Source organism: Ambystoma mexicanum, chromosome 6q, assembly GCF_040938575.1.
Source record: "Ambystoma mexicanum isolate Mex_15411 chromosome 6q, UKY_AmexF1_1, whole genome shotgun sequence".
NCBI classification, from domain to species: domain Eukaryota; kingdom Metazoa; phylum Chordata; class Amphibia; order Caudata; family Ambystomatidae; genus Ambystoma; species Ambystoma mexicanum.
The window spans coordinates 282,489,814-282,516,997 of NC_090937.1; the positions used below are offsets into that span (position 1 = coordinate 282,489,814).

Here is a 27,184-nt window from a genome sequence, read left to right on the forward strand (position 1 = left end):
ACCACCGGGACTAGAATTAAACCTCCGAGAAGGCTTGATAGCTAAAGGAATATCGAGATTATATAGACTGCTGGATAGGGTACAACCAGGAGACAAGCTCCCCTATATGAATAGATGGGAAAGGGACATTGGCGCCCCTATAACGGAAGAGGAATGCGGTCAAATCTGGAGGAGGACACATACAACCTCTAAATGTACAGCCATTAAGGAAATAGCATAGACGATTTGTTAAAGATGGTATTTGACACCCTGCCCACCCACCGACTACATGGGAGGAACGCAAACTACTCCTCCCTATGATGGAGGCAATGTGGGGAAGTGGGGGATATATATCAAATGTGGTGGACATGTCCCAAAGGCAAAACCTACTGGAAAGAGATCTTGAGTCACATAAAGGAGATCACGGGGGCACAATTGCCTGACTCACCAATTGTGATACTGCTGGGGGAGGAGGAAGTCTATGCCGCAAGTGGCGCCAACGCAACCCTCATGACGCATTTGCTGATGACAGCCCGAATGACGTTAGCCATGGGGTGGAAAACAGTAGAAGGATCTGTACTAGCATGGTGGCGGGTAAACATTTGGGGTGTGCTTGCAATGGAAAAGGTGTACGTGTACAGAGCCGGGACATACAAGAAGTTTCTGACAGTCTAGCTCCCTTTCCACGATTATGTTAAGGACAGAGAACTCTTTTTTTACTTTCATATACCAACCTCGCTCAAAAATGTACATGTGGTATGAATACAGTGGGGGAACAGACAGCACAAAAATGACCTGAAAGAGATAGAAGGTATAATCAATCCCGGAAGAACAGTATCTAAGCCATACATTTTGGGGTTAGGGAGGGAACGAGAGGGGGGACGTTATTGTTATTATTATTTGGTTACATCATACAAAAGGACTCATGATCAGAGAAGACATGTAACAGGCCTAACAGTGTCATTAGATGTATTAACTGTGCAACTTGATAATCCAATCCAATAAGAACAAGATTGAATGTCATGTCCCCGAAATATGTGATTATAAGTGAATAAATACATTTTTTTTAAAAATAATTTTTAAAAAAAGAACAAAGAGTACTTGGGGTTTCAAAGGAAGTACCTCTTTCAGATCTGCGCTTTGAACCGGCGTCGATTTGTAGGCAACATTTCTTACATGACCCATCAGTTCCAATAGCCATTCCATTCTCATTAACACTCCTGCAAGAAAATCATCAACTAATGTAAGTGGGGGTAATGCAGCCGAAGAACGAAATGCACTCACTGTTATGTGTTTCGGGCAATACATATGCTGCCAACTGGCGTTTATTTCAATCAATGTTTATTACCTGTGTTCTGATGGCTCACAAGGCGTGCCTGGTAGAAGCATTGGAGAAACATCCAAATGATGGCATTAGTTTGCCTGCTCGCAACCGCAACTGCAATGACATCGTTCAAGCAGAGTAGGGGCACACGGCCTTGGGAGACCAAGTAAGCTCGGATGAAGGTGGATTTCTCTATATTCTCCTACATTGAGAGAAAGTGAGGGGAGGCTTATCCATACTGTTTACTTACACATGGTAGCTTACAAGCACTATCAATGTTTACCTTATATTTCTTGCTTAACTACTGAACTAAAAGTGTATTTTGAAATGTAACACCAACCATACACTGTGTGTGTTAGAGATGAACAAATTACTTTCCTCACGTAATTCTCTTTCTGAAGGCTGTACCTCTCACCGATTCCTTATCTATGATATCCCTATCCCAGCGTAGCTGTTCTGCAGAAACTTTTCCGCCGCCAGCGGACGTAGCGCAGCTCTGCGTCACTACGTGACGCCTCCATGCACACCACGCTGAACATCACACCATGGTCAGTACATAAAGCGGCGATGTACCCCGTGACCTCAGTTCCACCTTTTTTCCCTAGCACTCTGAATCTGAGGGACAGTAGAACCGATGGCGTACTAGCTTTCCGCACGAGGGGCAGGTAGCGAGGGCTATGAAAAACATCCATTAGAAAGAACATTACCGAGAGATAAGTAATGTATTCTTCTAATGGATTCTTTCCTCCCACAGGTTCTTCATTTATATACACTCCCAAAGGAGTACTTCAATCTGGAGGAGGGAGGAAGCAAGAACATTACCTGAACCAGAAAACTCTGAAAGACTGCCCTACTAAAATGGACATCCTGGCCTGCAAGGGAATCCAAGCAGTAATGCTTAGCAAACGTGTGCAAAGATGCCCACGGTGCAGCCTGGCAAATATCCAGGACAGGGACTCCCCTCCACATGGAACAGGTGGCAGCTACTCCTCTGGTAGAATGAGCTCTGAGACCGTCCGCCACATCCTTACAAGCCAGATCGTGGCATTCTGAGATGCAGAGAATGATTCACCTGGACAAGGTTTGTTTGGTCACAGCCCTGCCAGCACGAGCACCAGTGTAACCAACCAAAAAGCTTGTCATCCTTCCTAACCACTATTATGAGACGTAGAACTTAAGGGCCTGTACCGGGTCCTGCCAATGGAATCATTCCTCTACATTGGAAGGGTGAAGCAGAGGAAAAAACGCAGGAAGATGGATCTTTTTAGAGATGGAAATCAGAGACCACTTTTGTCAGAAAGGAGGGCCCCTCTCTCAACGTCACCTTCTCTTTGGAAAAAAACAAATACGAAGGTAAAACAGAAAACGCCTGGAGCTCACTCACCCATCTCGCGGAGTGATGGCCACCAGGTAAATCACCTTAAGGGTGAGTATCCTAATAGAACATGAAGCTGCTAGGAGGCCGAGGCTAGGACTTGTTCCTGGGATTGGAGGACATTGACCATCCTAAAGATGTTCACCACACGGTGCTCGGGCAGCAAAGCCCTGCCGAGGCGAGTGTCCAAAACTGCCCCAATTGTATTTCTTTATTTATTGGATATTTATAAGGCGCTTATACAACAAGACAGTGTTTTAAAGTGCCACAAGCGAAGGGAACAAGGAAGAACATAAACAATGAAATAGACAATGAATAAATAGAAAAGAACAGCGGTCCGACTAGGCCATGTGACATTCAGAGTGTGCAAGTGGTAAAAAGAAAAGAAAAAAAGGGGTATGGTGGAAGTAAGTGCTATTACGGTCCCCCGAGCAGAGGAAGTGTCAGAGCTGGCCGTTGGGGAGTCAATAGGTAAGTGCAAGTGCAAGGGGACTAGTGCGGGGGGAAAGAGGGAGGGAGCAGAAAGACACTAATAAATAAAAAATAAAAAGTGTGGCCAGCTAGTGGCAAGTGCAAGGGTTAAGTGCAGAAATCAGGTGTCAAGTGCTGGTAGGAAGCTGCAGGGATACAGAAACAGTCCCCGAATGCAAGGGTTGCCATGAGGGCAGTGCAGATGTGCAACTGGAGGGGAGGGGACCTGGGCCCAAGATCAGAGAGAAGCCCCATAACTAGTGCAGTTTCAGGTTCAGCCAGGAGGTCAGCAGGGGAGAGGAGGAGAGAAAGCAGAAGCAAAGAGGAAGGTCTTGAGATGCTTCCGGAACCAGAGATGGTACTCCTCAAGTTTCAGGGAGGCAGGGAGGCAGTTCCAGAAGGAGGCCCTAGCAGAAGAAATAGATCTACCATCAACTCGTTGCTTGGAGAAGCGACTGACCCTGAGGGAGTTGGAGGCAGATGAGCAAAGCGCTCAAGAAGGAAGATATTTAGGAAGAGATAGTTGAAATTATTGAGGCCCCAGGCCCCAGAAGGCCTTGTGGACAATGCAGCGGGCTTTGAACTTAACCCTTGCCGCCACTGGGAGCCAGTGCAGAGATTTCAGTCCTGGAGAGATACGATCTCTGGGCTTGAGGCCAAGGACAAGTCTTGCAGTCCTGTTTTGGATGAGTTGCAGAGGGCGGAGAGTACAGGCAGGCAGATTTAGAAAGAGGCTGTTGATGTAGTCCAGCCTAGAGAGAACCAGAGCTATGGAGACAGTGAGCTTCTGGGGAAGGAGAGGAAGGGAAGGATACCTCTGAGGGAGGTGCAGCTGGTAGTGTGACTTCTCAGGAACGACAGAGATGTGAGGAGAGGAGGAGAGTGGGGAGTCAAAGATGACCCAGAGGTTTTTAGCCTCACAGGTGGGAGCAGAGAGAGGGCCAAGCGAGGCCGGCCAGAGAGTGACAGCAAAGGAAGGAGCAGGTGTACCGATGAGGAGAATCTTGGTCTTACTGGCATTAAGGCAGAGATCATTGGCAGCACACCACTTCTGGATAGCAGACAGTCAGAGATGAGAGAAGGAGAAGAAGTGGCGGAAGGGAGCCTGAAAATGAGTGACGTATCATCCGCATAGCACTGAAGGTTGAGACAGAGACCGGCAATGTGGTGAGCAAGAAGTGCCAGGTATTGGCAGAACAGCCAGGGAGAGAGGTTTGACCCCTGGGGATCACCAGAGATAGAGATAGAGGAGAGAGGAAGGACCCAAGTTGGATCTGGGAGGGTCGATCAGAGAGAAAAGAAGTCAGCCAGGCCAGGGCCTGATCGGCGATACCCACGTTATCACAGAGACAGTTGAGTAGGATGGCATGGTTGCCCGTGCCAAAGGCAGAAGAGAGATCAAGTAAGATGAGGACACAGGGGGTGTTGGAATCAAGGTTTGAGAGCAGGTCTTCACGGATGTTCAGGAGGGCAGTTTCCATGCTCCTGGCGGCTCTGAAGCCAGACTGATGGTCATGGAGACAGCCAACAGATTCAGTGAGAAGAGTAAGCTGGGAGATGGCCAGCTTTTCCAGGAGTTTGCCCAGGAAAGGAGGGGTGGAGATTGGGTGATAGTTAGTTAGGCAGGAAGGGTCGGCAGAGGGTTTCCTTAAGAAGAGGGTGCACAAGGGAGTGCTTCAGTGGCGACGGAGTGGTTGCAGAAGTCAGCCAGAGCGGGAGCCATGGTGTCAATGTGGTCCTTGATGGTTTTGGAGGAACAGGGATGAACCTGTTTTGACAAGACTTTCATAGATCAGACTTTTCTAGAAACCTTGTCTGGGGAGAACAGGGGAAAGGCAGAGAAGGAGAGAGGAGAGGTGGTGAGTAAACTCAAGGACTTGGCCTATATACTGGCCAAGTGCAGAATTGCCATGGGTTGGAAAGCAAACAATAGACCAAAGGTAGATGTTTGTTGGCACGACCTCCAGAAATGGGCAGAAGCGGAAACAGCGGTATGGAACGAAGCGGTCAGTAGAGGGGGAGAAGAGGTAGCAGAAACTTTGATGGCCTGGAGACACTTAGTGGCCACACTGTCTGGGTTCATCCAGGCCTGCCTAGGTGAACATGATTCCTCCGGGAGTACAGAGGAGGAGATACCCCTAGATGAAACAACGGCAGAAGGTGAAGTGGAGTAGGCTCGAGTTAGGGGGGAGGGTAAAGGGGAGACAGTGGACACTTTATGATATTGTATATGATGCTCGAACTTCAATGACGTGCATTGTTGGGCTTGTTCTATGTTGATTGGTTGTTGTTAAAGTTAATAAAAACATTTTAACTAAAAACAAAAAAGGGAGGGAGAAGAGGTGGCCGAAGTGGCCGAAGAAGGGCCAGAGGAAGAGCAGGTAGTAGAGGGAAGAGGGTGAGGAGAGAAAGGACAGGATGTCCTGAGTTTTAGAGATGAAATGAGAAGCCAGGGCCGTGAAGAGGACCTGGGAGGGGACAGGAGAGGTAGAGACTGCAGCAGGATTGGTCAGCTCCTTGCAGATTTTAAAGAGTTCAGTCGAGTTGTTAGATGCCACATAATGGCGGATTTGGATGTGGGCTCTCTTCTTGGTTGCGGCCAGAGAGCCGGTATTGCCTTTGGAGCAGGCGGAAGGCCAGTTTATCAGAGGGTGTACCGGAAGCACGCCATTTCCTCTCCGCCACCCTGCACTTGCATTTAAGGGTGACAAGGTCTGAGTCGTACCACGAGTTGCACTTGGCTTTGGGCTTCAAGCGGATGCTCATGACAGGGGCAAGAACATCGAGAGTATCAGATATAGCAAAGTGGAGCATGGAAAGGGCTGTGTCAGGGTGCGAGTCAGCCAAGGGGTGAGAAGGTGACAGTGAAAGCCTTAACTGATACGCTTCATGGGTCGGATAAACCAGAAAGTAGGTGGCAGTGCTGGAGTAGGCTTGGCCTGAGGGGTAGAGAGGGTGAGCTGGGAGGAAAGGAGAAAGTGATCACTCCAGGAGAGAGGAGTAGTGAGAGGGATCGAAAGGGGAAGGTCTGATGAACATCCAGTGTGCCCTGCAGAGTGAGTCGGGCCAGAGAGGAGAATAGAGAGTGAGGGAGAGGCGCAGAGGTCGCGAAAGAGTCCAGAGGAAGGACAGAAAGCATCCAGGTGGATTTTAAAGTCTCCAAGAAGGAGTAGTTGAGTGGTCGAGACCAGGAGGGAAGAGGAGAGGTCCGCCCACTCAGAGAGGAAGGAGGAGATCTGACCAGGTGGCCGATAGATGGTAGCCACAGTAAGGGAATGGCCAGGAGAGATAGAGAGAGAGCCTGAAGATGAGGAATTTGAAAGATGAGTAGGCCTGCGTAGGAATGACAGAGGCAGAAATCCACTCAGGGAAGATCAGGGCTACACCCCCTCTGGAGCGGTTGGCTCTGGGCATGTAGAGGATCTTGTAGCCATCAGGGAGGAGAGTGTCAAAGCTTGTGACAGAGCTGGCCATGAACCATGTCTCGGTGAGACCGAGGACATCGAGATCAAGTTCCTCCAGCAGGCTGCAGATGTCAGAGGAGTGTTTGACACCTGAGCTAGAGTTTAGAGTGGCAATATGGAGAAGGTTGCCGTCTTTGAAAGACTTCTGGGGAGGGGTACAAATCAGAGGTAGTCCCTGTGGAGGTGTAGAAAGAGGAGCGGGCAAGGTAGCCAAGGAGGAGACAGCAGGGGGAGGTGAGGAAGCCGTGGAGGGGAGAGAGGGGACAGCAGGAGAAAAAAGGAAACTGATGAGGCGTGGCAAGAGTCTATCAAAGAGGAGAAGGTTGGCTTGAGGGCCTTGGACCAAGACAATACCATTCATGCAAACATGGAACAAGTTACTTACCTGTAACTGTTGTTCTCCAGCATGGGTCTGGCATGGATTCACATGCTCATGAATATTCCCCGTCGTCAGGCCGGGAATCCTCAGTATAGAAAAAAATCAGTATCAGTTTCGTTTCTGATCTGTCTTTCTTAGTAGTAACCAATCACTGGTCTCTGGGTCATACTGCCCCCAGCCAATGACTGCCCTCTCCCTAAGCCCCGCCTCTGGCAGCCATCCTGAGATTTGGTAGCACGTAAAGTGGCAGTATGACCAAGTGAAGAGCCGCAGAGGGGTAGGCGGGAGGGTTCGCATGTGAATCCATGCCAGACCCATGCTGGAGAACAACAGTTACAGGTAAGTAACTTGTTCCTTCTCCAGCATGGGGTCTGGCATGGATTCACATGCTCATGAATAAGAGAATACATAGCAGTACACACATGCACAACCAAGGGAGGTGGCAACAGGCTCAACATTAAGCAATACAACAACTCAACATTAAGCATCTCTTACCGCCTCACCAGGCTCACCTTAGGCGAACAGGTTGCGCAGCACTGCTTGACCGACCCTGGACTCCTCCCTGGAGTCCCGATCGACGCAGTAGAATCTCGTGAAGGTGTGCGTCAACATCCACGTCGCAGCCCTGCAGATGTCTAGCAGTGGCACACCAGACAGGAACGCTGTGGTAGCAGAGATCGCTCTGGTCGAATAGGCTCTCGGACGGCCGGGCAGCGGTCGGTTCGCCAACCGGTGACAGTGCATGATAAACCCGGAGAGCCATCCGGAAATGGAAGTCTTCGAGAGAGCCTTCCCTTGATTCACAGTCCCAAAGTTCACAAACAGCTGTGACGTCTTCCGAAAACTCTTCGTGCGGTCCACGTAGAACTTCAGCGCTCTAGCTACATCCAGCGAGTGCAAAGTCCTCTCGGCCGGCGACGAACGCGACGGGAAGAAAACTGTTAACACCAAGGGCTCGTTGAGGTGGAAGTCCGACTGCACCTTGGGCATAAAGGAGGGGTGTGTCCTCAGCACCACCCTCGTGTCATGAAAAGTCAAGTATGGAGGCTTGCAAGATGGGGCCTGGATCTCTCCCACTCGTCGTGCAGAGGTGATGGCCACGAGGAAAGCGGTCTTCCATGACAGGAATTTCAGAGGCGCCAAATGCATAGGCTCGAATGGGGCCCCCATGAGCCTGGTCAGCACCACATTAAACTCCCACGCCGGGGCAGGAGCCTTCACCGCCGGAAATGATCGGAATAGTCCCTTCATGAATTCTTTCACCAGGCGATGAGACCACAAGGACGCCCGTCTCGTAGTCCTGGTATATCGGGAGATTGCAGCCAGATGTATTTTGATGGAGGCGTGAGCCAGTCCAGCTTTGGCCAGCGACAGTAGGTACGGCAGTACTTGAGGGGCCGTAATCCGCAGAGGGTCAATCTTCTATGCACGGCACCAGACAGAGACCGTCTTCCATTTATATCCGTAGCACTTGAGAGTTGAGGACGCCCTGGCCTTTGCAAGAACCTCTTTGCAGTCGGCCGGCATGTCGTACCCTCCAAACTCTAGTGCTGCAGGAGCCAGGCCTGCAAGTTCATCGACTCCGGGTTGTGGTGAAGAATGGCGCCTCCTTCTCTGGAGAGAAGGTCTGCGTCCGTCTGCAGCTTGACTGTGTGGACGTTGACAAGTCCAGAAGGTCCGGGAACCAGATCTGTCTCGGCCCCGCCGGTGCGACGAGGATCATCCTGCACCGGGACCTCTTGAGCTGGTTGATGAGCCGCAGCAGCAACAGCAGCAGAGGGAATGCATAAAGAAATAGGCCGTCCCAGGGGAACGAGAAAGCATCGCCCATGCTCCTCGGCTGGGGGAACCTACTGGCGAACCTCCGGCACTTGGAATTTCGTCGCTGTCGCAAAGAGATCGATTTGGGGTTCGCCCCTTCGTCGGAAGAGTCGATCCACTTGATCCTGGCGTAGTTCCCACTCGTGGCACGAGCGCAGCTCCCTGCTGAGTGAGTCGGCGATCTTGTTTTTTATTCCTGCCAGATGAAGAGGCACCAGAAACATCCGTTGGGCGACGGCCCAATGCCACAGATCCTGGGCTTCCTTGGATAGGGCCGGGGACCTGGTTCCGCCCTGCTTCCAGATGTAGAACATCGTGGTGGTGTTGTCGGTGAAGATCCTCACCACCTTGCTCTTGAGGGACGGGAGAAAGGACCTGAGGGCCCAGAACACTGCGCGGAACTCCAAAATGTTGATCTGGAGTGACTTCTCCTCTGGGAGCCAAAGGCTTCTCGCGTGAAGATCCCCGGAGTGCGCTCCCCAACCTTCCAGGGAGGCGTCCGTCGTCACCGTCACCTGGTGAGCTGGGATCTGAAAGTCCGTGCCCGCCGACATATGGGAGCGGGTACCCCACCACCGGATCGCCCGGCGAAACGTCTCGTTGAGAGGGATCCTGTCCTCGAAGCTGCCCGTCTTCAATCCGAACGGGAGGGCCTTGAACTGGTAGTGCCGCCCTTGGACCATGAACCTGAGGAACTTTCAGTGTCTTTTTAGAATGGGGATGTGGAAGTACGCATCCTCCAAGTCCAACGACGACAGGAAATCGCCCTCCTCCAGCTGTCGCAGCACGTGCTGGAGGGTGACCATATGGAACTTCTGCGCCTTGATGTACTTGTTCAGTCGTCGTAGGTCCAGGATGGGGCGCCATCCTCCTGTCTTCTTTTTTACGAGGAAGTACCTTGAGTAAACTCTGGTGCCCCGAAGCCTCTTTGGGACGAGCTCGATGGCACCCTTCTTGAGCATCGCCCTTACTTCCAACAGTAGTTGAGGGACGTGATTTGCCTTCCTGGCCATGGGTGGAACGCGAGGGCACTTCTTCTGAAACTCGAGGGCTTGCCCTTGGGCCAGGGCGTCCAGCACCCAATGGTCGGTGGAGATGGACTCCCACACGCTGACGAACCTCGCCAGCCAGCCTCCCACCGGGGTGCTTCGGCGGGGGCCCGACCCCACGGTCGGTTCAATCTTGTTTGAAGGCCGCCTTGCCTCCTTTACCTCCCTGTCGACGACGACGGGCACCACCTGGCTTGCCGCGTCCCCTGTAGGCTTTCTGGGACGAAGATCTTGCCGCTTGTAGGTACGTGGAGGAGCCACTGGAGGCACCTTGTCTGCATCCGGAGCTCCGAAAGGACGGCCGTCGTTGTTGGAGCACTCCCAGTGCCCGGGCAGTCTCTGTGTCTGACTTGATGGCCTGAAGGGACTCATCAACCGCCTTCCCAAATAGGTTGTTCCCGTCGAAGGGCATGCCCAAAACCTTGGCTTGTACGTCCTGGCGGAAATCCGTGGCCTTGAGCCATCCTCATCGTCTCAAGCAAACGCCGTTGCCCAACTGACGGAAACCGGTGTCGGCAATGTCCGTTGCCACTGTGATTGCGTGGTCCGAAGCAATCTCACCCTCCTGTAGGATTTCAAGGGCCTCAGCCCTTTTGGCATCCGGAAGGAAGTCTAACAGAGAGGCGATTTTGAACCACAACTCCCTGTCGTAGAGGCCTACGATAGCCAGGGCGTTGGCCGCCTTGATAGTCTTCGCTGCGGATGAGATGATCCGTCGTCCCATCGTGTCCAACTTCCTGCCCTCGCCGTCTGGCGGGGAAGTTGATGTCGAGGCCGATGCCCCCCCAGCTTTCTTCTTTGCCGCCACCGAGACGACCGCATCCGGGGTAGGTTGTGCCCGAAGGCACAAGGGGGCAGCGTCGGGGACCTGGTACTTCTTCTCGTACCGGTCCCTCTTTGCTGGTGCCGTGGCAGAGTTCTTGAGGAGGGCGAGCCCCTCATCCCAGATGTCATCAAGAAGCGGTACGGCGAGGACCGTCTTCCTTTTAGCCTCGCGCCGTTGGTAAAGGCACCCTTCTTTCTTCTTCTCTTCTGGGCAGAGCTGGAAAAGCTCGGATGCCCTGGAAATCATGGCATGAAAGGATCCAATCTCATCGGGCGGGTACGCCCGAGCATGGGGCGACACGTCCCATCGTCGTCTCCGTCGTCATCTGTACCTGTCGTAGCCCTGTCCGTGTCTGTATCATCCCCGTGGGTAGAAGACCGGGGGGAAGGCAGAGCAGGTGGGAGAGCTGGCGTAGGAAGCGTCCTCCTCCTCTTATGCGGTGGACTTTCCGAAGGTCCTGGCTCCGGTTCCCCCGTCGGGTCTGGCTCAGGTATCTCCGTTGGGGGAAGGGGCAACCTTGTCCTTATCTCCGAGCATAAGGACTGAATCGCTGACAAAATGGCCGCCGAAGTGTCCTGCGGTGCCGGAAACAACGGGCGCGAGGGCTCTTGAGGAGCCTTGTTGGCGACACCGTCGCTCTCGTCGTCGCCCTCGTCGGGATCCCTCCCGATGGGCTGGGCCTCTTCCACGACTTCGATGAGCTCTTCTTCAGAGGTCGTGTCCGTATCCACGATGGCCACCAGCCCCTCCCCCACCTTTTCCAACGAGGACTTTGTGGGGGTCTTCTCAATGGGCCTGAAAGACGACTCCCTCCGCGGTGGCAGGGAGACTCTGGGTCCTGAGGGCGCCTCCACTGGTGTAGCCTCCACAGGCTGAGCCAGGGCCGCGGCGACATCCTCAATTGAGGTCTTAGCAGGGTGAATTAAGGCCATCGTCACCTTCTGGGCCTTCACCTTGGGGGGAGGGTCCGCTCGCTCCCCTTCTGCCGGAATCTTCGAGATCGAACCGGGCCTCTCCAGAAGCTTCACCGGGTTCTCGGACTTCCTCTTACCCGAGCCAGAGGGTTGGCTCGTGGTTGATGGCACCGGGGAGGATGCGCCCTGCCTGGCAGCCGAGGAGCCCGACCGTTCGGCGCTCCCAGTGCCTGCGGACTCGCGGTGCTTAGGCTTTTGTTGGGCCCCCATCAACGGGGCGCCCTCACAGGACTTAGAAGACCGCTCAGACTTCTTTTTCTTCTTCTCGCCTGACGGGCTCTTCCCTTCCAGCCAGTTGGCGAGACGGAGGTGGCGATCCTTCATGGTCCGCTCCGACATGTTCCCATAAAACGCACAGTCCTTCTTCCGTGTGCGTCTTGTCCTCATGGAGACAGTTGAGGCATAACGAATGCTCGTCCTCCTTGAAAACATTCTGAAGCTGGCATCCAGGGCAGGTCCTGAACAGCTTCCCGGGCGTCGAGCTTCCCTTCTCCTGGGCCATGTCCGGGGAAGGCCTCGGAACTTCTGGAATCCTCCAAAGGCGTAACTCGACGAAAACTTCACCCTTGAGGGGCATAGAAAACTCCGAAATGGATCCCTGTTGATCGGATGTAGAAACGGTGGAGCTTGAGGCTCTATTTAACCGAAAAATGAGAAAAGTATCCTGAAAAAGCGCAAAAACGCAGCAAAAGCTCGAGAGCTACAGTACGAGGACTCCCAACACTTGAACGTGCGGTAAAAAACTGAGGATGCCTGCCAGAGGCGGGGCTTAGGGAGAGGGCAGTCATTGGCTGCGGGCAGTATGACCCAGAGACTAGTGATTGGTTACTACTAAGAAAGACAGATCAGAAACGAAACTGATACTGATTTTTTCTATAACGAGGATTCCCGGCCTGACGACGGGGAATATTCATGAGCATGTGAATCCATGCCAGACCCCATGCTGGAGAACTTGCAATAACCAAATCTGGCTTGTATGATCAATCCTGCAGAGATGCAAAACAAAAAGATATTGGCATGCCTAAAGACTCCAGGGGCAGTGGATAAGCTACAGTTTAGAGAATACAGGAACAACTAAGTCTATAACAGCAAAGAAGAAAAACTGAGGTTGTCACTCAAAGATGGGAGCTTTTGCTAAAGGCATATAAAGAAGGGTATTTGTTCTCCTATTGGAAATTGGTTGCCGGAAAAGAGGGGAATGGGGAATTAAGTCTACAATGCTGTATTACGGCAGGGGTTTGGCAAACGCACTTTGTGAATTTGTATGGCAAATTCGATGACATCTGGAAGATGTTGCTGAGTCCAGGCATGGTTATATCGGCACTGGGGATGCATTTCTCCATTTTAATCCAGCAGAAGTGACTAAGGCAATATTAAGTCATAAGAGTAGTAAGGATCTGGGCGGGGCGGGGTACAATAGATTTTTACAAGGACGAAGTACGATTTGGGGTCCAATATTATGTAAAATCTTTAATGCCCTGTTGAGATTGGGGACGGTTGCTGCCTCCTGGAGAAATGCAATAGTGATACCAATATATGAAAAGGGAGGGGGGGGGGGACTGCCAGCAAATTACAGTCCCATCTCTCTTCTCGATAGTATGGGGAAAATATACGCAAAGGTGGTTTTGACATATCTCCAAGCTTGGGTCGAAGACAATAACATTGTTAGTGACCTTCAGGCTGGATTCCAAAGCCAGAGTACAACAGATGATCAAAGCTTTTGATGGTTTCTGTTGATCCAGATATACAGCGTGTTGCTGAAGATAAGGCTATTTGCTGTATTTGTGGATCTCAGGAGAGAGTTTGACAGCATCTCGAGGGGCGAATTCTGGAGGATTATGAGGGAAAGGGGGGTGGGGGTTCCTAGCCGGGTAACTGACTCATTTGGAGTAGAAAGGGGGGTAAGGCAAGTTTGCGTCCTTGTCCTCTTCTCTTCAATATATACATATTAGACGTAAGTAAGGATTGGAGCCAGAAGTGCATGGATTGCCCCAAGATGTGCAAGGTTAGCTACCTGGCCTTATTTTATGCCGACGATGCAGTAATATTGTCAACCACACCGCAGGGATCCAGAACAACTTTGGATGTATTTCTGGATGTCGGTGGGACCTTGGAATTGCAATTGAATACTGACAACAATTCTGGTATTCAAGCCACGGTTCGCCAATCACAAGGGTTGGGTATCTATGTGCAAGAAAACAAACTAGAGCAGAAGAGGGTTTATGATTGCTTAGGAATAAGATTCCATGAGAACTGTGGTTGGTTGTCTCAATTAGCGAAGGCTGCCTCGAACTTGGGATACTCACTCCTTTTTGGTAAGACATGTGAGAGAAGCAATTTCTCCTGCACTGACGTTATATCGAAGACAGACGATACCTGTCTCAACCATTGGTGCAGAAATTCGGGGTTATGAGACTATGAGTGAATTGGAGAAAGTGGAAAATGCAATGCTAAAAAACCTACTGTTATCACCTCAGAGATCCCCGACTGCACTTTTGCATTTGGAATTAGATATTGTGTTATCTGCATACCCAGTATTGTACTGGCTCAGGCTGTGGAGCTCGGACAGTCTGGGGTCGTATTGAGAGGCATTAAAGCATTTATTGAGCTTGTAAAGTGGAGAAATGTATCACACATGGGTAGCTCATGTCAAGGAGCAACTATTGGGCTTAAATGAGAGTGCACTGTGGAACTATCCTGAGAAGATAGTTAAGTCTTAACTGACCAGGGTAAAGAGAATAGTGAAGATGCAAAATAAGGAGTTGATGTTGGTTGCAGCCACAAGACTTAAGCTGGGTCCAGCCTATATTGAGGATAAACCAGACTTTGGCTTGAGCGGTTATTTAAATTATATCAATCCGCCATACGAGAAATCTCTGTATATTCGGTTTAGGATGGGTACGCTCCATCTGGCATCCTTTACTAAATCCTGGGGCCGGGCCGGATTAGGAATATGCCCATTATGCGGCCTGGGTATGGAAACAGTTGTTTGTTTTTTATTTGATTGCAGTAAATTGAAACAATTGAGAATTCAATACCTTAGACCCCTCTTTGGGATTTCTGGCTTGCGATCGACTATAGAGGCGCTGAAGTTTTGTAAATCTTTTAATGAGCATCATATTCTATTTTCAGTTGCCTGATATGTTCACAAGGCTTGGTTCCTCACAATGAAGCTATTGAACAAGGGTACTGATGAGGAGTTAAATCTCATTGCTTGAATTATAATGAGGCTGCATGCTTTAGTAAAATATTTGTAATTGATCTGTATTCTCGGGAATGAGCCTGAAAACATTTCGGTTTTAGATATGTATGATGGTTTTAGACAAATTGTTATCCTTTTTGTAAACATGTTTTATATGTACTTTATGGTTTTATTCTGAATAAAGTAAATGAAGACAAGAAAAATAACCAAGTACTTTTGACTTTACTCCTTTTGGCAATGTGCGTTTTTATATCAGCTTTAAATCTATGAAACAATCACAAATCAACAAGCTTCACCTTTGAAAACATTTCATTCATCCCTTTTCATCCTGTTGGCTATATTCATTTAATTTTACGTATGCCTTGTTGTTAGTGTCTTTTGGCTTGGTCAGTGTTTGTACAATTCCTGGCTTTGGGCAATGCGTGTATGTTCACTGAAACTCACAATCTTTAAGTCTGGTCACTTGGTTTAAATGCTACTGCTGCTTTATGAAGGATTCTTCAGTTATCTTTCACTTTAGAATCACTTTCAGACACACATGATTGGTATGTCACTGTTTTCTTTAGTTCAGTATTCAAATAATATTATCAAAGCAGTTTCGCTCATATGGGAGTGTTACTTTTGTTGCCTTCATTGTTCGACCAACTAACGGTCGGGTTTAAAGCAATTTCACTCGCACGCGAGCGACTCCTTACTACTGTTGCCTGTCTTTAATACGCAAGAGGGATTACAGGGCTCTAAAACATTCAACAGCTTCTTCATTTGCCTTTGATCCCTTCGCGTGGCGCAGGACTTCCACTTCTTTGACTTTTCTTGAACAGGCAAACTTCCTGGCTTAAGTTGCCTCCATTCCCGCCACTTTAACACAGAGCTTTGCATGCTCCCGAGACCCCTTAGTGAATACCAGCTCAGAGTAACAGTCTGCTGCACACTTCCTGCTGCGCAGTCTCTGCAATTCAGTTCACATCGGGGAAAGCCTTCCTTCTTCTCACCTCCTGCTGCACAACCTCTGCACTTCAGATTTAGGGGGAACAGGGCCCTCCCAGGCCCGGCAGCTCGAATCTGCCGTGCAGTGGTCCCGGCCCCCTCTCTTTCCTCCAACTTCTGCTTGGACCGCCAACAACATGCCTGCTGCTGATTTATCCTACTCCTCCTGCTACTAATGGCCTGCACCTGTGGGGCCTTTTAAGTCTCTCTGCCTCCCTCAGGTGTTGGTCATTGGCCTTAACAAACGGACCACTCCTGCAACATTGCTCTTGAGCCCTCTTCCTCATCCCAGTACTTAGGGTATTATGGGTCTTGAAGTCCCCAACAACAAAATTAGGGTTTATTTGTTATACTTTTCAATAATCTATTAGAAGTGTGGGATTCTGGGGGAAATTAAACAAGGGGGTTTCCCAGTTTTCCTAACCTGTTTGCCCCCCATGTGATTCTCCTGCAGAACACCACCCAGAGGGTCAGGATCAGAAAGCGTCTGCCTTTCCCTGGCCACATGACAAGGGTCCCAGGCCAAGTTTTCTGGGGGAATAATTGCTTATTTATCACATTTACAATAGCGCTTTCAGCATATGTGTTCAAGAATGATTTAACGTTGGTCAGAATATGCATGTCTGAACAAATCCCCAACAATTTTAGGCCCAGATCAACCAGATGGCTGATTATGTGGACCACTGCCTTTATGATGTTCCCCAGTACACCTGCAACTGGCTATTATTCCACACCATATGAAAGAAAGTCCCCTTCTCCCTGGAATATTTAGGAAAGGAATTTACCTCGCCCTTTCCAATCTCACTTATCTTATCCCTTTAGTAGTAAGTCCTGTGAAGAAAATTTTACTGGATCAGGCGGAGTCTTATTGAGGATGCCACCGATTTTGTGTATTGCAGAGCTTTGCTCCGGTCTTCCTCATCTATTCTCCCAAATCTATCTCCCAGCATTGTTTTTATGCTTAACAACTGTTCGGCAAGTGACATGGTAATGCCTTGTACATGACAGAAGCCTGTTTGGAAGTAAGCACCCATTCAAACACATTACTTTCTAATGGAGAGGGCTGGGGCAAGGAGGCAGAACCAGCAAGCAGCCCCCTCAGTGCATGTATCAATTATAGTTATTTGTCAAATTCTTTCTGATCCATACCAAATTCTCCCGTAAGTGATTGCAATGTTTTAATTTCTCTGTCCATAAAGGAAAGTCAAATTTGTCAGTGCTCTGGGACAGCGAGAATATATGGGGAGGACCAGAGATCAAGGAGACTTCTGGCGCGAGTGATAAGACAAGAAGGTGAGAACAACTGTATACCACTTATTAAGGATAGTGTGGGCAATCTAGTACACAAGTGTGGATATCAATACAGTGTTTCAGACCTTTTACACTAAATTGTATAAGCACCATGATCAACGTTCCGAGACAGACATTGAAGCCTTTTTAGAGGACCTGCCTCTTACACAACTCTTCCGAGATGCTTGCGCTCAATTAGACCTTCCGACCACAGTAGAGGAGATCAACAAAGCCATTGATGATTTACCCATGGGGAAGGTGCCGGGATCAGACGGTTTGATGGCTGAATTTCTTAAAGTATAGGAGGAGGCCCTGGATTTCAGTCTCCTGCCTGCAACCAAGCGGGACTGTTGTATATTATGAATGCAGAAAAATGTTGTAAGGTTGTTTCCATCCTAAACAAGATGATACTTAACCAGGGTGTCACACGTTTACTTCGACTACAAAAATACAGAATGCAAAAATGTATATGTGGGTGGTGGGTTAGAGTAATTAAGTACGAGGACTATGGGTGGACTGCGGGGGTCTCCCCTTGCATTTAATTGCACGAAAAGAAAAAAGGAAATTAAACATTTTTCATTCAGTATTTACATTTTGCAATGATCACATAGGTCCCTTAACCAACACCTGGAGACGTCAGTTAAAAACCAAAACAAGTGGGCTATAGACCTGAATACCGAAGTAACATATGATATGTGTGGCGCAATGAGCAGGTTGGAACATGAGGCTTCCCTAAATTTGGTTTCAGGCTCATGCAACTGAGAAGATACTCAATAGGTATCATTACACACCAGCCAGTTTGCATCTATTTACACAGGAGGCTTCGGGAGAATGTCCCAGGTGTGGCAGAAACAATGCAAATTACATATGTATGCCTGTGGTCCTGCCCCAGACTCGATAGATTCTGGTCTGAAGTGTGTGCCATTCTCACAGCCATTACCCGGATTCTGGTTCAAACCACAGCACTTATAAGTTTGTTCAGTGTCTTCGAAAAGAATGTCAGAGGTACATATAAGCTTCTCAATTTATGTCTTTTTCTGGCAAAACGGTGTGTGTTGCTCAACTGGATTAATCCTAAAGCCAGCCTCAATTAGAGAACAATGGTTGGGAGAAATTACTTGGGGGAATCAGAGGGCAGAAATCTGGTCGGCTATGCAACCCGCTGCTACTCGCCCAATGGACATTTGGGGCCAATTTAGAGAATACTTACTAAAATCACAACTGATATGATGACATAAGGGAAGTCCAACTACTTAGTGTCATGCAGGATACTGTGAAAGGTTGTGTTGTTGATATACTTTGTTATCACTTTCAAGATTGTTCATTGTACGCATCATGCCCGTCATTGAGATGTAGGCAATTTGTATGTGATGCCAAGTGTGCTAACAAGCAAAGTTCTAATTTCCCTGTCCATACCACATCCCCCACCACTTTAATTTGCTTGTCATAGTTAATTTTCCTCACTACCCGAGGCACTGTGCGGCCTAGGTCCATACTGTACTTACCGCTTTAGAAACCTCTGGAGCTTTACACTGCCTGGGTTTGCCATATAACAGGCTAACCCCTCCCCCTTGCATCCAATCTCTCTTAATTCCAAGTGCACTACCCATTTTTGCCTTCAATATATTTTCATCCATTTACCACTGCTAGATGGGAGGCTCAATAATAGACTTAAGTTAGGCAGCCCTGGAACCTCTCTCAATGGAAATTATATAACTTATCTATTTTAACCCACATGGTTTTTCTCTGCTAAAGGAAAGCATGAGAGCCCTTTCCGCCTTATCAAACATCTAATTCCTAACATAGTTCAAGTAATTTTGGACCAAATACAGTAAAGTGGGAAATTCAATCATTTTGTACAGTATTGCTCGCCCCAAACAATGACAGAGGAGCTTACTCCAGAGGTTCACATCTGCTGAGCGAACCACTGAAGCAAGAGGTGTACTAGCTATCCGCCAAAAGAGGAGCAGGTAGAGAAGGCAATGAGGACTATGAGGAATCCTTGCGAGGAACAAACATCGGAAAGAATATTAGCAAGAGATAAGTAATTTGTTCTTCTACCTGATTCCTTATTGCCACGGATTCCTCAACTATGATAAGACTCCCCATAGCAGTACATAGAACTGGATGAGGGTGGAGAGCAAGAGGACACCAACAATAACGTGGAGCTCATTCACCCGCCTTGTGTAAGTAATGGCCACCAGGAACATCACTTGAAGAATGAGCAATCTTCAAGAACATGAATATCAGGGAACAAACGGAGCGCCCACGAGGAATGTCAACACTAAATTCAAATCCCACGCTGGAACAAAAAACTGTCGCGAAGGAAAGTGATTGCACAATCCATGCAAAAACTGCATATCAGTGGGATTTGAGGAGCAAGCCTTTCTCAAGGCTAATTTGGAAAACCAAAATAGCGTCCAGGTATGCCTTCACAATGCCAATCAGCAGGCAGTAAACTGAATTCCAGCCCGTGGCATTGCACCCATTCTATGGCACCTGAAGCTGACAAACCTCCTCCAACAGGAGAGGGTCCAGAGGCAGAGGGAAACCTGAAGGTGGGTGGTCTGGAAGGCATCGAGCAAAAGGGAAACAATATTCATGGTGTATGACCTGCAAGGCCCAAGTGTCAGATGCAGTGCAGCACTATTCTGCACGTAACAGGAAATTCTCCCCCTCACCGGGGTCTGATGACGGAAGTCATCTTCATAGGGGCTGCACACCCAGGATGGTAGAGAGCAACATTAAGGCAGAAACACCAACTCTCGGAGCTCCAAGGCCTCGTCCCCAGGGGAGACAGAGGGCACCAGAGCTCTTCCACAGTGGGCATAGGAGGGGAAGGGTTGAAACCATCTCCTAGCTGCAGCTGAAGGTTGCAGTACCAGCATGCCCAAAGTCTTAGCTATGGCTTTAGAGGACTGGAACATCTGGAGTGAGTCATTGACCTAAGTCCCGAATAGATTATGCCCATCAAAAAGGTGTACCCATGAGCTTTGTGTTAAAATGCAGCTCACAACCTTCTTAGGTAAGCTTGTTAGGTTTATTGGAACATCTCAGGATACCTTAACAAGTGGTTACATAGTTCTTAGATATATTTACATAAATGACAATGAACACTTGCAGCCCATCACCCAGGCAGGGGTTCACCAACTGACCAAGGCTAGAACCTCCACTCACACATTCCAACACTTGGACATCAACACTCCACATGACATCACAACATTCCTGCTTACCCAGGCAAGACATATACAACACATCTCCCCCCTTTACATTGGCACACCACACACACCAAGCACTACACAACACACCTCCCCTCCTTGCATTTATCCACAACATACAAAACACATCATCCACAACATACAAAACACAACGGGACACACCTCCACTCTTACCAACACACCCCATCCACACCGACTTGGATGACCAGGGCAGGCACACTGCATGTGCACCAACGCTCTGACACTCAGCTTACTCCAATGTGCACTGGCCAGGCACACTGGGACCAACAACTAAATACTAGCACAATCTGGACCCTGAAAGGTGGAGCAAGTCTTAAATGGGCACCCAGACTGACTAGGGGCACTACCACCCAGCAATTATAGCTATTAACCTCACATTACTTCAATACAGTCACACCTTCACTGAAATGGTGGCGCTACCACCATGCACCAGCATACGTGGCTTCACCATGCATAACCAAATAAACAGTTACGCCCTGACAGAACATGGGGTGATACCATTAGGGGTGATCCCATCATTAACCCACGTACGCAGTTAACCCATGCACGCCCCTACCACAGACGCACCCATACCATACTTAATACATTGCTAAGATTACCACCCAGCTACCACATGTGGTAGGTCAAACATGTCCGCTAGGCACACTCACCATCAGCCAAAGCATATGCTCCTGACATGTATATAAGCACCATCCAATAACAGGATTTAAAGGCACTCATAACCATTCCCATCCATACCCAACTCAACCGTACATCACATAATGCAATATGCATATTACATTTCAAATGTCCTATACATGTGCGCATTATTGTACTATTTTAAAACTCTATATATCATAAACATAAACAATGCCGTTAAATTACATGGGTTTATGTATTCTAAAGTGTCATATTCACCATAAGGCAATATAAAAGACACACATCCCGAGGGTCCTTAGCCAGTCCTTGGCTTTACCTGGAATTCCTCAAATTTGGTTATATCTTCTTTCATCCATAACCAAACTACTTTCACACAATGACCTGCACAAATCCTCTAAATGTCCATAGCCCATTACAGGCTCTATGCTGCAAATCCTCAAGGTGTTAGAGCTATCACACTTGTACACTCTCACCATCCTCCAAAACAAAACAATACAACATTTGCGAACTAAAGTCCATGTGCCCAATACTGTGGCACTCCAAACCTGCAAATCCTCAAATGCATTATTATAAATGCAGTATATCTCAACTATTACACTTTCCCCTTCCACACGTATAACTCCCGAACTAATCCTTTTCACATAACCAAACACACTACCTACAGCAGGGCAGTACATTACGGTGTCCGGTGACATTTTAAAACTGACACTGCACATGACAAATACCAAGCTTAGATATATTGCCGTTATGCCTAATGATGTAATTAAACATTTTCAGTTACTGCAGACATTACCCCAAACTCATGAACTAGACTCCTGTAGCATATAATACTCAAACTTCAACAATGCAAATAGAAAATTAAATAGTAAAGGATACATATTAATTTTCCTGAATGAAAAAGTCACTGTCTCGCCAAGTTCCACCCGACTCTGATCTGTCCCACGCCGTATCATGGTCTCCTCCTCACCATTTCAGGGACTGCCAATATCAATTACTAACTTCCCTGCAGTAGTCAAGTCTGTCCCGTGTCGGATGCCAGTTACTGCTCACGCACCATCCAACGTTTCCTGTTCATGACTTCACATAGTCCTCCGATGGCACCCTTATTGTCCAAACTAAATGGTCGATTCTTGATGAACCTGAGAGGTACCGACCGTGGGGCGGATTCGCTGGCGACAACTAAGCACACACCGTTTCCATGCCGCTCCTCCATCGCACCGATGAACCGCCACAGCTGCCATCCGCTCCTTCCCATCATTGGCTCAGAACTTCCTGAGCACTTATGGACACGCTTTCAGGGTCCTTTGCTCGAAAGCGTGCCACTCCTTCACTGGATAGCGATACAGCCTCCTCCATGCCCCGCATTCACCCGTAATACCATTCTTTTTCCTTTGAACGCAGTTAACGTTCCACAGCATCGCCATCTCCACCGGCCTGCTGTGTGACGTAATTAGTCACTCATCCACCACGGAGCGGTCAGGAGCTCCAGCTAACTAACGGTCACAAGGCCGCCGGACCTTTCATCACGATAGTTTACTGACAAATAGGGTATGAGTTGCTTATCTTTTAGCAACAGCAGTTATTAAGTAAACAACCAGCCTTGCTCCGTCGATTACCAGCTTTAGCAACAGATGGAGTTTCACCCGTACTGTTCCCTTACAGGTTGCTAAATGCTGTTTCTGGCCACATAACCCTCTGTACCATCTGGAGACATGGACACATCGACATGGATCTCATACTCTGATATCCTGACTGAGATCTTACGGGCTGTGGACCGTACCTTCCCTTTCTCCTTCTTACGGGTATTACAGCCTTAAGGGAAAACTTCCCTTTCTGCTCTGACATAAGTCCATACATAAGGGGCTATGTCTTTCCGCTTCCCCCTTCCCGCCCTGGGTGATGGGCCTTACTTGGTGTGGGGGCAGTGTTGTCCTTCTCCGTCCTCCTGCACCCCCCGCAGCAGGTTCACCAGCTTTCCTTGCGCAGATTCTATGGAAGACCTCCTCGTCGCCATTGTTAAAATGCAGCTCACAAACTTCTTAGGTAAGCTTGTTAGGTTTATTGGAACATCTCAGGATATCTTAACAAGTGGTTACATAGTTCTTAGATATATTTACATAAAGGACATTTAACACTGGCAGCCCATCACCCAGGCAGGGGTTCACCAACTGACCAAGGCTAGAACCTCCACTCACACATTTCAACACTTCGACATCAACACTCCACATGACATCACAACATTCCTGCTTACCCAGGCAAGACAACACTTTGTCTGCACATTCTCATTCAGAAGTGCCTTCTCATTACAGTAGCCGTAGCCACCGGCCATGCCAATCATTCAGCAGTGTCAGGACCAGACTTTAGCATATTTTGGGATACTTCCTTACCATCCTGGAGCTGGGCACTAAAAGGAAGGCATGGCATCAACAGTAAGACATACACAAGTGACCACAGTTCAAGGGTGTTTATTGAACTTCAAATAAGGGTGAGATAAACGCCCATCTAAACCTAAATCTACAGATGGGAGCAAGCTACAACCATCAAATAATAATTAACGCAGTCCTAGTGGTGTCTTGTCAAAATAAAAGGGCCTATACTAAATGAAACTATTGCCGGATCCAAGATGGCCGCTGGGGTGGGAACACTGTGAAAAGGTGCTCTCCACATCCCCACCACCCCAGATAGGGAAACAATAAGCTAAAATCCCCTCCTCGGGCATGTTTTGGCATTAAAAAGCAGTCGGGGACGAGACCCTACCTTGGAAATGGTGTCTGAGTAAAGGAGAGCTGCAGGACGCGGCAAGTTGCTTCCAAGGAGTCCGGGTCGGCTGGTAAATGGCGGCTGCCCCAGGGAGAGTCTGCCTGAGTGTCGATTGCGGAGCTGCAAGGTTCTGAATGTAAATGCCGCCAGGACCTGCAAAGAGGATTTCCAACCCCAACGGGGTGGCAGTCGGACTATCAGTTCAGCAGAGTGGAGGACCAGGACTGCGGAGGCCATGCAGAGTGAGAGGGGAGACACTCTCAGCCAGAGTGGCCCAGAGGTGGCGACTTGGAGGAGCCAGACCGAGTGCAGCAGGAGGACCGGGAGAAAGTGCAGGTCCCTCCGGTAGAGCAGCGGGAAGTGGCGAAGCTGTGCTCCACTGCAGATCAGTTGGAGGAGGTGCAGGTCGTGCAGGTGGAGCAGTGGGAAGTAGTGGAGTTGGGCACAGCCACAAAGCAGCGGGAGGAAGTGAGGTGCCTCCAGACAGCCCGTAGCAGAAGCAAGGCTGGGGAGGCTGGCCCAACTCAGCGAGGGACAGAGGAGCTGTGTGAAGTTAGCCGGGAGGTGGAGACTCCGACAAGTGGGCTGGGACATAGGAGCACACACGGTAAGCAGGCAAGCCAGTACCCTGCTCCCTTGCAAATAGCACATCCCTCATCCAGGGAACGGGAGAGATCCATGTAAAGCCTCAAGCCCAAAACAGGGGGGCAACAGACAGCAGCAATGCACACCCAAAACCCTCCAGCTCAAACGTAACAGACCAGAAGGAGCTGCAGTGGAGGGTGGCAAGGGTATTGGACATAAAAGGAAGTAGGCCAGGCAGAGAAAGCCCAAGCCCCCCCTTGGCTTAACTGGAGACTCTAGATACCACAAAATAAGAACTGCACGGACTCCAGCCTAGCTCCACTGAGAGTAGGGGCCAAAAGGGAGCATCACCCCTACGGCATTAAGTCACCCGGGGAAGAAACTAGGAGGAAGCAGGCCAGGAGACCCCAGCCTGAGCTACAGAACAAGTGCAAACATTAAGGTCCACCCACCCCCAAAAGTGGGGATAAAGGCAAACCAGAAACTGCTGCGCCCCCAGCACCAGAACAGGAAAAGCAAACCAGGGGCACATTAAAGAAACAGCCCGAGCAGGTGCACGAGGGAGGCGGGAAGCGGCAAGCCAGAGACGGCTGACGGTGGTCTGCAACTCCTCGACCGTATACCCCGGAGCCCAATTAAGATGTCAAAAAGCCGAGAGAATGAGCCCCAGACCCCGGCGAAAGGAAACAAAAACTATTATAAGGGGGTGTTACAGAAAATTTGGAGGAAAGAGGGTGGAATCCTGCCAGAAAGCGACATGGCAGCAGATAGGAGCGAGGAAGAAATCCTCCAGAAAGAGGCTCAGGAAGAAAGATGGGTCACACAAAAATGTTTGGAACAATGCTTCCAGAACTTCGGAGACAGGATGGCAAACATGCTGCAAACACAATTGGACAAAATCAAGGAGGACCTGACGGAAGCATTAAAAGAGGTAAAGAGTGAACTGCATACGCTGGAAGCAAGAGTGGACACCAATGTAAAATCCCTGCAGGAACTGGAGGATGACACTCAAAGTGGAGGATATGATGGAACACCTTACCAAGGCACGCACAATTTGGAGATCCAGACCGAAGACCTTGAAAACAGGTCAAGGAGGGCAAACATCCGGGTCAAGGCAATTCCCAAAACAGTGAGGGATGAAGAGCTGCAGCAATCAGTAAAACAATTATTCGCAACCCTGATTGATGTATCAGACTCTGATGATATCCTGGAGGACAGGGTCCACAGAGTGGGACCAACGAGAGAATGAGCCCAGAGCAAGGCCAAGAGATGTCCTAGTAGCCATGCACGAGTACATGCAGAAAGAGAGCATTCTGGCAGTAGCCAGATGATCCGATGACCTCAAATTCAACGGAGCTATGGTCCAACTGTATCAGGAGCTTTCCCAGATTATGCTCACCAAAAGAAGGCTGATGCGCCCGATAGAGCAAGATCAAATGAAGCGAGGCATCAGATATAAATGGACCATCCTGTTCGGCCTCTTTTTGAAATGGATAAAAGGCAAATTAGAATCACCACGATGGAGGAATGGGCGGCCATACTTGGCATAGAGGTGGAACCGACATACAGCGAATTTCAGGGCCTAGAAAAGGTCCACCCGAAAAGGAATGCATGGGAATTGTCAACTCAAGAGTCAAAAAGGAAGGCAAGGAAAAGGAGAGGCCCGCAAGGCCCGAGACTTCAGGCGAACGACCCATCACACGATTTGGAGCCCCCGGAAAGTAGCTCCAATAAGCAAAAACACCCACGGCTCCAAGAGAGAATTAAAAGCACCTGGGGTGGGGTAAAGCAATACAAGCGGTGGGGGGGTGGAGGGGTAGGAGGGGGTTGTAGAGGTGGCGATTCTTGGTATAGACACATGGGTCAGGGAAGACCCGCTAAAGGGAACACTGGGGAAGGAAAGGGCCTCAACCCCCAACGAGGAGATTCGGGAAGTGTTCAGGCCGGTTGAGCCAGCCCAGCGTGGGAGAAGGGGGAGAACCAGGTCCGGAGTTGAGCAAATATGCCAGCCACGGAGAATGAGCCCTCAGAATACCTGTAAGCAATGGCTAAGGAAAGGTCTCTAAAACTTGCTTCCCTGAATATCAACGGGCTCCTACTCACCAACTAAGGGGAAAAAACAGGACCACTTTCTGGCAAGGGAGAACCCAGATTTAATCACCCTGCAGGAAACACATATACAAGAGAAAGACAAGCATAGAATAAGAATACAGGGCTACGACCGAATACAGCAGTCAAATAACTCAGGGAAGAAAAGGGGCACTCTTATAGCAATTAAAAATAATCTAGACCTTACAATAATGGGAGTGAGCAGAGACACTAGTGGAAGGTACATAGCAATAACTCCCAAGGGAGGCGGGGAGATAATAACCCTAGCCTCACTATACCCTCCCAACAGGGGACAGGATCGCTTCATACAATCACTGGTGCAAAAATTAGAAGGGTTCGCTAAGGGTAACATAATATTCATAGGAGAATTCAATCTAGCATGGGATCCGGTAAGGGACAGGAGCGCTAGAATATCCTATATCCAAAACAAGCCCTCAAAGGAACAACGGGGGAAAATTGACAATTTATCATTTGTAGAGAGCTGGAGGGAAAAGAGAGGGGAATCTAGGGGTTACACTTTTTACTCCCATGTGCATAGAACAGCATCAAGAATAGATTTTATATGGAAGTCACGCCCCTAGCTAGGAAGAGTGACGGAGGTGGAGGTGGGAGCCATCACACTATCAGACCACTCTCCCATCACACTGACACTTACACAAACAAAACAATTAGCAGGGTTGTGGAGATGGAGGTACACGGGACACATCTTTA

The 27,184-nt window shown here is 49.0% G+C and overlaps 1 protein-coding gene across 2 annotated transcripts in view; it reads right to left on the bottom strand.

Annotated features, from left to right (window-relative positions):
• The window catches only part of FOCAD (focadhesin), a 2,926,805-nt gene that overhangs the window by 129,429 nt on the left and 2,770,192 nt on the right, over positions 1-27,184 (bottom strand). For both annotated transcript variants that reach the window (XR_011282193.1, XM_069630760.1), the window contains exons 40-41: positions 1,328-1,505; positions 1,102-1,199 (exon numbers count right to left, since the gene is read on the bottom strand). Coding sequence is in view for 1 of the 2 variants with exons in the window: in XM_069630760.1 (XP_069486861.1) it covers positions 1,102-1,199; positions 1,328-1,505 (276 nt within the window). In the remaining variant the exon portion in view is untranslated. The remainder of the gene's footprint in view (positions 1-1,101; positions 1,200-1,327; positions 1,506-27,184) is intronic.